Source organism: Leuresthes tenuis, unplaced genomic scaffold (genome assembly GCF_036924035.1).
Source record: "Leuresthes tenuis unplaced genomic scaffold, fLeuTen1.0.hap1 SCAF_10, whole genome shotgun sequence".
Classification (NCBI taxonomy): domain Eukaryota; kingdom Metazoa; phylum Chordata; class Actinopteri; order Atheriniformes; family Atherinopsidae; genus Leuresthes; species Leuresthes tenuis.
The window spans coordinates 7946445-7960713 of record NW_027325364.1 but is presented as its reverse complement, the minus strand read 5'-3'; the positions used below and the strand labels follow the sequence as shown (position 1 = coordinate 7960713).

The following is a 14269-nucleotide window of genomic DNA, read 5'->3' as shown; positions in this document are numbered from 1 at the left end:
CGTTGCTTGTTGACAGCACTGTCAATCAAATTTAGAAAAAAACAGCAAAATATTTTAATTACTGCCAATTTTATCAGGGATATTTAGAGTATGAAGAGGCATAAACTGGCTACAGCCAAGTGAATGATTTGAAAATAAGAAATAAAGCCCGACCACAAAAATTTATCTGAATTTTACTCCGAAGGTCTTGAAATTTGAGCCAAAATGTAACAAATATACTTGGACAAACTCATAAGTAGCTGAAACTCTACCCGACAAGACATAAGGCGTTTTTTCATTCGCTCATCTATGATCGGATGAATGAACCAAAGCCAGTCGATCAAAAGTATTAGCTATAGTGAAAGTTTTATTTTCCACCATTTTACTTAGAAAAGATGTCTCTAACCTGAGAACAGTGAGGCTGCTACACAGAGAAAGCTTTTTTCTTTCTTTTGCCATTTCAAAAAAAAAAAAAAAAAAAAAGTAGCCACAAATAATTTTGTGAAAATCCCATCTTCCAAAGCATGAATCATGTTTTACATTCTCTGCTCTCCTCTGAGGTGTACAAAAAAACCAAATTCTACTGCACATTTATCTTTCAACTTTGGCCATGAGCCTAGTTTGATAGATCAGACACTTGCACTATTCCTATCAGGTTTGAATCTAGCAGTTGCAGCGGAACAGCACTTTGAAAGCACAAGCTGTTAACTTACAGAGTCTCAGATATTAAAATGTAATAATAGTCCGCCCGATTTTGCCAGGGGTCTGAGTGTTGGTTTTCTGGATCCTGAGCTGTTGAAACAGGGAGAAGCAATCACGGTGTAATGAGTGGCTCCGAAACTTGATATCCTTCTTCTGCTTTCTCTCACGTTGCCCGAAGCAGAACAAAAACACATCTTGTATTGTCATTCACAAAAATCATCAATAATATCAATATTGGTTTTTACTGTTTGTGCAACCAATTATAGTTTACTTATTGTTTGCCTGAGTGGGTGGAGAAAAATGTGAGATCATTTCTAAGTTTCCCATTTTCCAAATATTCAATCTTTTCTTGGAAAACTAGTTGTGGTTTCAGCTAAAAGAGCAACACAGTATTTCTGTGCACTCCTTTTCCGTAGTGAGGAAAAGTCTTTGAGTACTGCTCTCCAGGGTGCCCCCCCCACCTCCTCCTGTGCGTTGAGCTCCATTTGAAGAGTTGCAACACCAAAAATAGAGCAAACAGCCTGAACTGAAGCATGTGGGGATTATTCTTACACATATTCACACACCCCTAAATCACACAAGAACAAAAGTTGAAAAAATAAACCCACAGTACCTAAATACGGCTTGACAAAAGTTGGGATTTGCTCTGTATTCCTCTCCAGTTGATGATCCAAAGTGCTGAGTTGGAAATTGTCTGTTTCACACTTTCATCTTTGAATTTATAATTAAATACCATCAGAAAAATCTGAACTTTTTGTTGTTGTTTTTTTAAACAAGTTATTTTTTCCATCTAGCAAATGCCCAAAAATTCAAGTATACCACTGCCTATTTTTCCATATCAAGCTTCAAGATTGCACACTTCATGGTAATCATTATGATGCAGGGCCAGCGTGGACCTAATGAGTTATTGATTGTTGACTCCCAGAGGTAACCTGCTCTAACATTCTGTAACATCTGTATCAAAACATGAGAAGTCATATTTACATAAATCAGCTGAGAGGCACCGATTTGCACAGCTCCTAGTTTGTCTTTGGGTTTAGGTAAGCTAAGTGTGTCACATTATTTCTATATATAGAACCATGTTTTGCATACTTTGATGTTTTCTCACTTAAAATTGCATCTCTGGGATGCAAGAGTTTCAACGTAACTGGTCTCCATCAAGGCTTCTGTCAGCAAGCTAACTAATAAATTAAATGAGCTAAAAACAACATATTAATACAGAAATCAAAAACACAAACTGAATAAAAGCATGAACTATGACAAAATTAATAACTGGGGAGAAAACAAAAACTGACAGAGAACAAACTTCGAGGACAAAACTCATAGTCCATGAGTGAGGCTACATAAATACAAAACACAGGAGAAGTTCAGCAGAGGTTCTGTTTCATAGCTAGTGCTAGCAAAACACTCCGATGGAGGTGAGTGGACATCTTTTCTTGAAGCACATTTCTACTGAGTTGCAACAGGTGGTTATCTCAATAGGACAGTCAAGTGCAGCCGCAAATGGCTGATGAAGGGTTCGCAACCTGGGAACCCAGGGAAGGAAGCAATCACTAAAAAGAAAGTGATTCTCCACAAGTCCTTTTCCAATCTTCTCGCCTGCTTTTTCACCACGTCAGTTACATAGTTGAGTGGCGGCGCTCCTCCCTTCTCTCTTCATTAGGTTTACTGCGGTGGAGTCTCTCCGATCATCTCGATGCCGTGCTGCTGGAGCTGCGCTCGAAGCAGGGCATTCTCATTCTTCAGCTCTTCGATCTATAGCACAAAGGACAAACAGAAAAGTCTCAGTAGTGACTTCTTTATCCCAGTGACAGCTAAATATAGTTTATGGTTTACAAACTTATTTGTTTGAAGACTGGTGTAAAGTAATGTATAAACAGGGCTGAGCAATACCTGGGATTAGATCAAATTCATGCAGCCCTGTTCAAAAACACAACCAACTGGATAATCAAATCTTGAGGTATGTCATCTCTGGTTCATTTCCCGTGGGTGAACTTTTCACTGCACCCCCCACCCCCCACAAGGGACTGAGGGAAGGATGGTATACTTTGAGCATCAGAATAAAAACATTTTGCCTTGCAGGCAAGAGGGAGACGTGGCAGACTCAGAACTCCAAAATTTCACAATACTTTGGGTGCATTAGCATGCACTTACTTCTCACACAACTCCTGTGTGTATTATTCCCACAGTCTCTTAAAGCAGTGATTTCAGGTAACACTTCTCATTATAAGAGTGCAAACTCTTTGATCCTCTTTGTCAGGCTGTGATGATTAGCTATACAGCCTGCAATCTCAGGGGGTTTGTTTTGGAGAAATCAAGATGCATATGGAGCTAGGAGGATTTCTTACTTCTGAGACTTATCCACTGAATGTTGCAATGCACCACACAGCAAACCAATCTATTCAATACTGTGGCAATCTTCACAGCCACATATGCAGCCCACTATGGCTGCCTTATTATGTGCCGATTTATTTGTCTGCTACACCCAACCGCCTCAAAGGGAGCACTTTCAATTATAATTCATAGACCTTCTTTACCCATTACTGAAGTCATTGAAACTTTGCTCCATGCCACATTTCCAGGCCAGAGCAAAGAGCGATATTAATACCTGCTGCCTGCACAACTCATTGTCCACTTGTATCCTCTCCACTTCCTTCAGACTCTCCTGCAGTCGCTGGTTGCTTTGCCTCAGCTCACGGATGTAGTCACATGCTTTAGACAGGATGCCTCCTTTGCTCTAAAGGGACACAGATGTGATCATAAAGATGAAAAGTAGAAGTCTAAAATAGCAGTAAAGGGTAAAGTGAAAAAATGCTTACTGCTCCAGTCTTGGTGCTGTCCATATTGCAGTCAGGGATGATTTTGGAAAGTGTAACAATCCAGTTGTTGATCTTGTCTCTTCGCCGCCTTTCAACTGAAGAAATAGCATAAAAAAGGAACAGATTTAAAAATGTGTATTATGAGATTTCTTTTGTAACTGACATACACAAGTTTTTGTTTTTTTCTTTCCTAGATCAAATACCTTAATTTGACAGCTCAACAGTAACCTCTAGTGGGCAGTTCAAACACAAATGTTGTTATCCAGTTTTACAATAAGAGCAAATTTGGACCGAGCTTGGCGATTTTCTCTAACAGAAAAAGCTCTGTTTAGGCACCACACTGCATTGTGTTGTACTGTCTGAAATCAAAAGCCACAATCATTGCTAATTACCCACCTTCATTATGTTGCGCTCTTCTCCTTTCATCTCTTGGCGTTCGGGGTCCATCCATTTTCCTGCAGATAAATAGAAAATAAAATACTTTTCATGCACGACAATATCTTCCATCTCTGAGCACCATACAATCAAGTACAAATCCAATGCCTCAAATTTAACTAATCCCATGCCTATTCAAAACCCATTCTTCACTTATCTTTAAATTCAAGACAATTGCAATTGCTATCTAAAATAAGCTTTGGAAGTTGTGTAGTGCCTATGGCAGAAAAACAAAAGCATGCACAGCCTACACAAGCTACCGCTGCAGTTGTGACGCACCAGCCCCCAGCCTCAAACACAATAACTGCAATACTAAGACCAGGCCCACCTTCTTCTAGCTGCCCTCTTCTCAGGTGAGGCCCGGAGGGAGGACACTGTTCCATTATGCTGTGAAATTACAACACTGCAGAAAACCAGATGCCATCTCTTGGAGTCTGGGTGTTCGCCTTATGACACAACCAGCTCTCGTCTCTAAATCTTCCCTGAGGATTCTGTTAATTAAGTCCCTGAGAAGTGATTGGGAGACTTATCCAACCATCTTTCATGGTGTGAACAAGCCAATAAACCACTAACAGGCTTGTGTAATATCGCATGTGGACTGTTCTATAACTCCACCATGTTCATATCTCAACCAAAGGCTGAAAAAAAAAATAATACTTCAAAATCAATCAACTTCCATGAAGAAGCATAGAAATGATGCAGAAAAATACTTATTCTGCCCATGAACATTTTTCAAATTGGCCTCACTGTTGCTTACTCTCTACATTAAGTAAATAAACATCTTATAAAAGGTCATCCTTTTTTGTTCATCTACAAGACCTCCTCCATTTACAGCAGAGAATTTGTGTCCTATTAGTACAATTTGACTGCTGAGTTTCTGCAAAGCTAAATGACACTCTCTTTTATCTCAATATATCTTAATGGGATTTCAGCTGTAAAATGGATTCTGTCCAACAGTACTCTTCTAAAATGAGGATGACTGTCTGAATAACTAAATGTGCAGGCCCAGAGGAATGTCCCCTTTTTCACAATTTAGAGCCATATGTCATCTAAGCGCTCCTGAGTTTATGTTGCCACAAAGATCTAGAAAATTAACAGAGCACAACCCCACTGCTGAAGCATTTTCTTCATATTATTTGAAAGAAATGAGCTTATGTGGTCTCAAATTGATCTGTGAAAGAAAAATACCATTTTTACCCCATCTGCCCTCTCTTTTAGAGCTCTACTATTATCATAACCAAGCCATAGTCTCGATAGTAGCAGAAATTGCTAAATTGACAACACAAGGTTTCATCCGGCTTTAATCCTGTTTGAACAACAAAACCTATAAAAGGTGTCCAGCACCATAGAAATAAAAACCTCAAAATACAGTCTAAGTAGTTTAAGCACCAACTTCAAAAACTAGGCTAAATGAGAACAAAACACAACTACAACAAAGGACATTTTAATATGATACAAAATTAAAAGTGTGGAACTAGCCATTTTTTACACATAGAGAAGAATGACCTAATTTCTTAGTCCTAATGGAGAATTTTATTTTCCACAAGCAGAACTTACAACAATAGATCAGGGTCGGTACTGAACAAACGCTAGATCTGTGTCTCGCACATCAAGAGCTGGGAGAATCACCGAGGGAGTTATGGGAAGGGAGGGGTGCAGAGGAGAGGAGGGCAGAGGTTTGTGTGCCACTTCTCTTCTTGTGATCTTATTTGATTAATTCATTTGCTTTAAAAGGAGTGTGGGAGAAATGTGGAAACTGTCCTCACCAGTTTAAACCGTCATGCTGCAGCAGCTCGTTTTCATCTCTGCAAACGGTAGATAGGGTGGGAAGTTTTCATTCACTTTGTTCACATGCAAGGGTAGTGTCACTTAGACTACACTTAAATATATCTCTGACACTTGAAACTGAAAATCATTCATTATTCATTTAAGAGGGAATAAATAGAAACAGACATACAGCACACAGGCATTCTGAGACATGAAAAACATTTCATTGGATTTCAGTGCATGCAAATGCAGACATAAAATGCAACAAAGCTATTTCTTTACTCTTGACTGGAAAGAGTCAACATTAAGTTTCATCAAACATAGCAAAGCTGCTGACAAATTTAAGGCTGTTCTACCCTTCAAGCTGCCCACAGCAGCATAGGAGCCCAAATCCTTCAGAATTCTAAAGTTCTTGAAAAGAAGTACAGAAACAGCTGATTAATTTAGTGTATACGCTCCGCTTGATGTTAAAAAGCAGTCAGTTAAAGGTATGGTGCATCTCTTAACTGTGGTTTTCAATAACTCTTATTGATGCATTTGCTACAACAAGTTGTGACCTTGATCAAGTGCTCTTAGGAGCACTAGCTGAATAACTACAGTCCAGGACGTTTCACGTGTTTAAAGGTTAAGTATAAGCCTGGTGGAAAATCGAGGAATATTCACTTAAGTCAGAGATAACTCAATTTGATATGACTCATGTGCTCAGTTTTAGCGACCAAGCAAGCAAATAACTGTGGCTTCGCTTTTACCAAACAATGGAAACGTTAGCCTCTTGACATTCAAGAACTTTTCTTTTCTCAGCACCAGAGCTCATGTGCCAGTGTGGTTTTGGAGCTTGCGAGAAACATATTTCATAAAGAAGCATCCAAAGTAAGCCAAAACAATCCTGGTGGCGTGTAACTAAAAAAAAAAAGTCTTTGTTCAGGTGGGCCTGCTGATCATGTCAATAGCTGAAATCACCAGCATAGGGCCAACAGTTGGAGTCTGAGACAGATCTCTTGAGCTGATGTGTGTTGTTGCCTTTAGAGACAGACAAAATGAGATTCTGAAGAAAAAAGAAAAAACTGTCCAACCATTACGTGCGGACATAGAAATTCTTGAAAAAGCAAAAAGCAAATAAATTAATCTCACGGTAAAATAAGATAAGAATTCCTGGCAAGAAAAACGCTTGAGTACAAATTAAAGAAAGTATGCTGAATTTGAGCCTGACATTTGTTAAAACAGATGTGGAAGTTGTTTTACATTCATGTGCTCCAACCATATTCTGTCATGTGAGACAGTAAACTAACTTGAAACAAGTAGCAGGTACAAACATCACAGCCAACTCAATTCATCTCTTAAGCATTTTCCTGCATAAGCATTTGGGTCAATTTAGCATGCTTTATTAATTCAATGCATCTTGATAATTTACTGATATCCCTTTTAAACTGTGATGGATGGAGTTAAGTGAATAGAGCGAAGTCTTCATCAAGCAGAGCATCACTCTGAAGGTATTATTGTTACAATAAAAAGGTTAAAGCGCTGACACAAAATGCTATACCTTTGATTAATCAGACTTAACCAACAGCTTTTAGCACTGAATATTATCTCCAATTTAAACCAAAATTCAAGTTCGAGTTCAAAATAAGGAATTCTAAGATTGTTGGATTAACACATGAAATACCAAATTTTAAGCTGCATTTAAATGGAGGAGAATGAGTGTTTTACAAGAACCACAGTTTGTTTTTAAGAAGAAAAAAAACATATCCGAGGCTGAACTGTAAATGCTGTCCATCAAGCCGTAACAGAGAGGCGATACTTACGCTGGGTAGGGCTGTGTGCGCGGGGCAATGCTTCGTGGTGCGCCTGTCTGAATGACATCAGGGGGTGTCATCATCACATAAAACTGACCTGTAGGAACCATGGGTGTATGAAGTCAGCAAAGAGGAACAAGACAGCACAACATTTAATCTAAGATCCAGCTCTGCTGCTGCAGTGAATATCCTACAACAAGTAAGATCCAAAAACTCAGATGACCCCTGGTTTTCATGTCTGTTATACCAGACTGCAGGTCTTCCTGCTCAGTAAGACATCTTAAGGCCTTAGGATGCTCAACCAACAGCAAGCGTTTTCGCACTTGCATCAAACTACCCTCTAATTTGAGTTCCAATCTAATCACACTCCTAAAGCAGCAGCTAGATTCCATTACACAAGACACACATCTGAGGTATCAACTGATACGGCCTTGAGAGAGACCGACTTCTGTGTGTGTGTGTGTGTCATGTGATGCAAGTAGACACGATGCTGGGCTAGAGACTGTAATGGTGTGTGGATGTGCTGGATTAGTCCAATCATCTACAAGATATATAGTTCATGGATGTAATATATTAAAGAAACTTAATGATTCAAGGAAACTCCCTCAGTGAATGAATTTGTATGACCCCTGATTGGGTCTGTGAATTCTTTCAGAGCATGACCAAACTCTTTGCTCAACTGGGAAAGGTGCTTTAGGTTTACAAGCCTGACTGAGCTTGGCAAGACTTATTAAACTCACATTTGTTTTATTAAGTACAAAATGGAAAATGTAGATGGTTTTACTACTTGGCTGCAATTTTGGTCACTGGAGGAAAAAAATAAAGCAAATAAAAGCAATAAGGAACAAGCAGCTCACAATCTTAATGGGTTCCAAATTTGACAATATTCTTGGCCATATTGGGAGGGGACTTAAGTTGAAGGTACAAACTCCATTTAATTCCAGTTGTGTGCCTTACCCGACGTGATGTCTGGGCCAACAAAGGTAAAAACTAAAAGCCTAGACAGCAGGAGAAACACTGAGTCACAGATTACAAATCCCAACATAAATGCTGGCCAGGCACAACACTTTTCAAACCTGCAATGCTCAGCTCCTAAACCATCAGAACAAAACTGAAAATGCATTATTCAATCAGCCGTCTATAACAATATGCTTGCAAGATCTAGACCTTGCTGTCTAACACAGAAATATACTTGCTGGTTGTACATAATAGAACTAAATCTCATGTGGAAAAAGCCAACATAAAACCACAAGGACAGTTAGGACAGCCAGACAACAACATATGGCTGTCAGGATGAAGAGAGGACGAGTAGGAGGACATGTGACATGGAGTTAACGGCAAATAAATATGATCCATGTAGCCAATTTAGTTTTGGCCTGCAGTAATATTTAAGTTGGAAGAGGCATATTTTAGTCATGGCAGGATTTTTAACATATTCCTGGGCAGAGACCGACACTGAGCAAAGTATGTTGCAGATTTTTTTATTCCAAAACTGAGCACAACGTTAATAAACAGTGTCTAAATCTCCATCTATAAAAACAAACAAAAATGTTCTAAATTCACATTTACAACTAATAAAAAGTGACATGATTTACATCTGCTGCATTTTTTTTAAACATACAGTAAAGCTGTGGGGATCATGGTTCTTTTAGAACTACTAAAAAAAGAGAAGCTAATCCAAATTGAAGGTACTTGTAATGCACTCCTGTTTGTCAAAATAATGGCTTAATTAGCCCCGTGGCACTGAGATGTGCTTCAGGCCAGATTAAGAGTAAGAACTGACTCACCCCCTGCCTGTGTGAGTGTTGGGTCTGTGGCGGCCTGCACAGACACAGTCCCGTCGCTCACCGCGGTCGCGGGGAAATAAGCGAAGCGGGTCTCCCCTCCCACCGCCTCTCCTGCTGGGCTTCCTCCATTACTGAAAGGGTTTTGGATCACAGCCTGTGACAGATAAGAGACAAACAGGAGAGAGACATGAGCAAGTAGCGATGGAGCAGTCACAGCAGGTAAACGCACACCTCATTCTCTCATACTCAATAATGGTGTCCCTTCTAGACCCCCGAGAAAGACACAGCGAAGTTTGACAGCTGGGATAAAGAGAAGAGAAGGAGCAGAGGATATCTTCTTAGCAGGGATAATGGCAAGGTCAGAAAAGTCATCAGTATACTTTGAATGTATCCTGTTCTTTTCAGGAAAATCCCATATTCTAAACCAAAAATAGGTTCTGAAACTGTTGCAGTTTACCAGAACGACACTACAAAGAAAAAAAAAAAACCAACTACATCTTAATCTCCTTATTCTTATCCTTATAACTACAATAACAACTGATAATATTCCATTTGTTGTAGTTGATAAATGCATATTTATTCATATATCATATATATATATATATATATATATATATATATATACAACACCAATACTCCAGGGGGCGTTAATCATTCTTAAAATGGCAGCTGAGACACATTACTGAGCTGTAAACCATATCTTTACTTTGACAAGTAGCATTAGTTTGTAATTTGTCAAAGCGTAACAGCTGTGTAAATCATACCAGCTGTGGATGAGGAGGGCCAGCATGTGAACTGAGGAAGGTGGTTAAAGACGTTGCATTTCCGCTAGTTCATATTCTCCACATTTAACAGATGCCAGAGGAAAGGTTTGCAATCTCTTCCTTATTGGTTTATCTAATTAAACATAAGGACAACAAGCATTGCTGTGGTTGGCTCGAATACAATATAACCTCAGAAATAAGTTAATAAATATATAGAGAAAGATTCAATTAAATTGAAAGAAAAATGTCCACAGTCATGGTCTGAATTATCAGACAGTTTATATTCTGTTGTTGGAAAAATAGCAAAAAATATATTTTCTTACTTACTGGCCACTAACGCATTGTGTATCCTAACAGGAAAATAAATTGTTAGCTCTTTCACACATCTTTAAGTGCTTTGCATAAGCATGTCAGGCTGTGTTCACAGAGACAAAAGAGGTCAGGAAAATAATCTCACATTGGTTTGAGTTTCTTCATGGAGATAGTTGGGCGTTAACAAAAGTCTGAAACAGGATGAGCCTCATCCCTCAAGACATGCATAAAGAACACAGCTAGTCTTTAAAAAACAGTCAATATTACCAGTGGGTTCTTTTCAATCTTTAAAGAGGTTGCGCTACCTGAGCCACAGCCTGAGGAGCCCCAGCAAATGCAGCTGTTGAGACGACACTCACTGCTCCTCCTGCATCCTCTCTTCCATCAAGGTGCTGGTCAGTCACCTGAACAACACGATACGTCACCTGGAGGGCAGAGACGGAAACAGGTGTAAAAGAGACAGAGGAAAACAATTAGGAGCTGAGAGCTTCAATTTTCCACAGTGCATAGAGCAGGTGTACAGCTCACGGAACAAAACCTTACCTGGTTTGCAGATTTGTTTATCATATCTGTTTGTCTTCAGTTCAGCCAAGTCTAGTATATGAAACTACAATCCTAACCCTAGCAGAGCACGGATCTCACCATCCAACACAATATGCTTATGCTTCAGAATGTGCCTGATTTGATTTTAAAAACAAGTGGAGAAAATGAGCTTGTTTGTTCCAAGAATCAGTATTTGTATCCCTCTATCATGTGACTCTCCTCCTGACTGACATGTGACAGTTGCCCCATGCCAATCCTTGACCAAACTAGAATCACATGATCATTCACGCTGGATGTGTTTACGCCAAATAAGCCACATGGATCCCTGACTTAATTCCCTCCAGTGTAAATCACCCAAACATGGATAAACCAACTTCAATGTCACAGTGCTTTTTCCAGTTTATTTGCTGGTATCACCATCTCATTGTTCTTCACGGAAGATAATTTCACATTAGTGACTGGTGTAAATCCTTGATGATAATCACTGATCAATTGTGGGGCCAGAAAAAGAAAAAAAAGACAGTTATACCTTCAGGCAATTTAGAGACCGCTTCCCTCCTGACTTTGGAAATGGAGAGGGACACAAAACATTCAGCAAAAATAAACAACAGCTACACAAGAAATCCCAACAGGAAGCTCTGTTTGTGGGGACACGTTCTCCAAGTGAACTGACAACAATTCATTAAAAAACAAATCTAAAACAAAGCTGAAATCGCAGAGTAACCTTAACGGCAAGCATACATACATGGTGTTGAGTGTTTTTACCGTTTGTATCATCTTCCACCCAATTGACAAATTGTGCTATGAAAATGATCAAATCCTTCAAAACACCCTTATCAATAGATTATGAGGGCCTGTTTGTTGTTAACTGTAACCAAGCACAAACACCCTTTGGCCATTTTTCCAACATGACATTTAAAATTATTCTAGAGTGTTTTTTCCCCTTCTCTGCCCAGATCCAATTTTACGCATTAGGTTGTTGCTTAATCTTAATGTCCAGGCTTGTATGCCACCAGGAGCACTTAAAAGTCCTTCTTCAACCGGCAATAAAAAGCAGCAGACATCAGTCATGTCACATCCTTCCATCAGTTACTTACCTGCCCGCCCTCAGTACGGAACTGATATTGTATGTTTTGGTCACCAAATGCTGCAGCCTGCTGAACACTGGCTATTGTAACAGCCGTGTGCTCCTCTCCTGTCCCGTCTCCCAAGGAAAATAGGGTAGAAAGAAACAACCAGTTGTTAGTATGAAAGAGAAAGAAGACTAATATAGACAGCGAACAAGAGCTTTAGTGTAGTTGCAGTAAACAATGCCAGAGGTTACAGTATGCCAAGCACAGAATATCTATATATCTCTAATAGCTGTATTTTGTCACACTTGTCAGAGGCTTTGGCACACATCACTGCCATTCTAATGCCATATGTTGTCAATAAACACATAATGAATTAATGCTTACCTTCAGATGCCTGAACAACCTCTTCTTCTTGCTTATCTTGACTGCAAGTCGCATGCATAAAACAGAAAGAAAAAAATAAATAAATTTGACAAACTCCGAGACGAGCTAACATTCCTAAGTCTTAAAAGGTCGAATAAACATAATTTGTACCCACTGACTTAACTCATGCCAAACTCGTGCGAGAAACAGGCCAACCATGAGCATATTTGTGTTAAAAAACAAAACCTAACTTCTGTCCCTGGCTTGTGGATTTCAACACAACTATGTGTGTTTTAAGAGCTAGCTTGCGCTATCTTAGCTGCTGTACTGTTATTATCTAATTATGATTATGTTTTCCACATTATAACATTACCTTGCTTGCATACAGCTAGCCATCTATACTGCTTGAAAGCCCTTTCACTATTATTGATAACTACAGTGCAGTCCCATTATAAACTCATTTTGACAACAGTTTTCAGCTCAGGCCTTGGTTAGCGTCGTACAGCAGCCATCCGAAATAGCATGTAGTAGCTAGCTTGTGTCAGTTAGCCATTTTGGCCGAGTCTCGGTTACCTTGTGGTGTCCAGACTCTGTTCAAGCATATCCATCAGGGTGAAAATAAAAAGTGATATTCGGTGTCACAGACGGAGATGGAAGTGCTGATCACGGGAACAAACACTCGGGTCATGTGAGACAGACAGCCCAGGACACGTGAGGTACGGCTCGGTGTCGGAGTTAAAATGGAGGCCGCTGCTGCCGCTGGGTGATCAGAGGTGACTGTTCGCGGATTTGCTCGCTGGAAAGCACAATCAACTTCTCCGAAGCGACTGTTGATCTCCCCCGTGGCTACAACACCGTGACACAACGGCAGTTTACTTGCTGGGAGGACGTTATTGTTTGATATATTTTAGGATTAAAAACAAAACATGGCCAGATTATGACCCGAGAGCAACATAACGTCGATCAAGTATATCTAATCTGCACATTCAAAAGTGTAGGAAACGCCCTGTCTCATAACTAAACAGTTTCTACTACACAGGAAGGGTATTTTACATCATGATTAATACGAATCCCCAGAAAATGTCTCTGATTTATCTATCTTGTTGCTGTTGTTAATATTATTTTCACAATGTTTAGCTTATTTTTTTGGCTTAATGAACACAGCTATAGCCTACACTGTATAATATTGTAATGGTGATGTTGTTAGTTCATCAGAAGGCTTACTTAATGAACTGCCATCAGTCTTATTTTGACAATCACTACTAATAAGCTATAATAATCTTGATAATAAATACTACCAATAAATATATATAGTTACAGTCTATCAATTTAGGCTGGAAATGGCCATGAAGATATAACTGATAATTTGGCATGTTTACTTTTCTTTATCAGAGCACTTTGTCTGAGGAATAGCTGGGCAAAAGATTAGTAACAAAATCATACACAGTCACTCAGCGGTGTATTTTAACAAGAAAGAGGTTTTCCCCGAATGCATTCAAAGACAAAAATAGTTTATGCCCAGCCTAGACCGAAAGTGCTAAAAGACAGTTTTATGCAAAAGCCATAACTTCACTAAATACAGCAAAAATATGAGTTTCTTATCTTTCTCTTACCAAACAATATTAATGAGTCATGCAATACTGTAAAATGTTTTTCTTTTATGTTGATTGTATGTTGTCTCGGGTTTTTTTATGCATTCTTTTTTATTTATTTTTATTTTTGTTCTTTATTAAAATGCACTTTAAAGGGATTGTGCTTTTTTAAATTTCGTTGTATTTGTATAATGACAATAAAGACATTCATTCATTCAAGTGGTCATAAAGAGGGGAAAAATTCATACAATTTAACTGTGCATTTATTTAATCTTTTTTTTTTTTTTAATGGTTGTATTGTTATATTTCAATGCTCTGTTGGGAAAATTTTGCTTGTGTC

The 14269-nt window shown here is 39.0% G+C and overlaps 1 protein-coding gene across 3 annotated transcripts; it reads right to left on the bottom strand.

Annotated features, from left to right (window-relative positions):
* Window positions 1–326: 326 nt before the first annotated feature.
* usf2l (upstream transcription factor 2, c-fos interacting-like) lies at window positions 327–13315 on the bottom strand. Of its 3 annotated transcripts, XM_072393780.1 has the most exons (11): window positions 12911–13315; window positions 12359–12399; window positions 11999–12105; window positions 10664–10783; window positions 9283–9436; window positions 7505–7592; window positions 5702–5740; window positions 3897–3955; window positions 3501–3595; window positions 3290–3418; window positions 327–2436 (listed from the first exon to the last, which is right to left on the bottom strand). In XM_072393780.1, the coding sequence occupies exons 1-11, from the start codon at window positions 12943–12945 to the stop codon at window positions 2347–2349; spliced, it is 957 nt and encodes a 318-aa protein (XP_072249881.1). In that variant the 5' UTR covers window positions 12946–13315; the 3' UTR covers window positions 327–2346. The 3 variants fall into 3 exon arrangements, with proteins under 3 accessions (XP_072249881.1, XP_072249882.1, XP_072249883.1); XM_072393781.1 differs by lacking the exon at window positions 5702–5740; XM_072393782.1 differs by lacking the exons at window positions 11999–12105; window positions 12359–12399; window positions 12911–13315 and adding an exon at window positions 10902–11974.
* Window positions 13316–14269: the final 954 nt, after the last annotated feature.

Coding starts and splice junctions, on each gene's coding strand:
- usf2l (XM_072393780.1), bottom strand. CDS start 12,945: ATGGATATGCTTGAACAGAGTCTGGACACCACAAG. Junction 12,400..12,910: donor CAGAGTCTGGACACCACAAG/GTAACCGAGACT, acceptor TGCGACTTGCAG/TCAAGATAAGCAAGAAGAAG. Junction 7,593..9,282: donor AACACTCACACAGGCAGGGG/GTGAGTCAGTTC, acceptor TGGTTCCTACAG/GTCAGTTTTATGTGATGATG.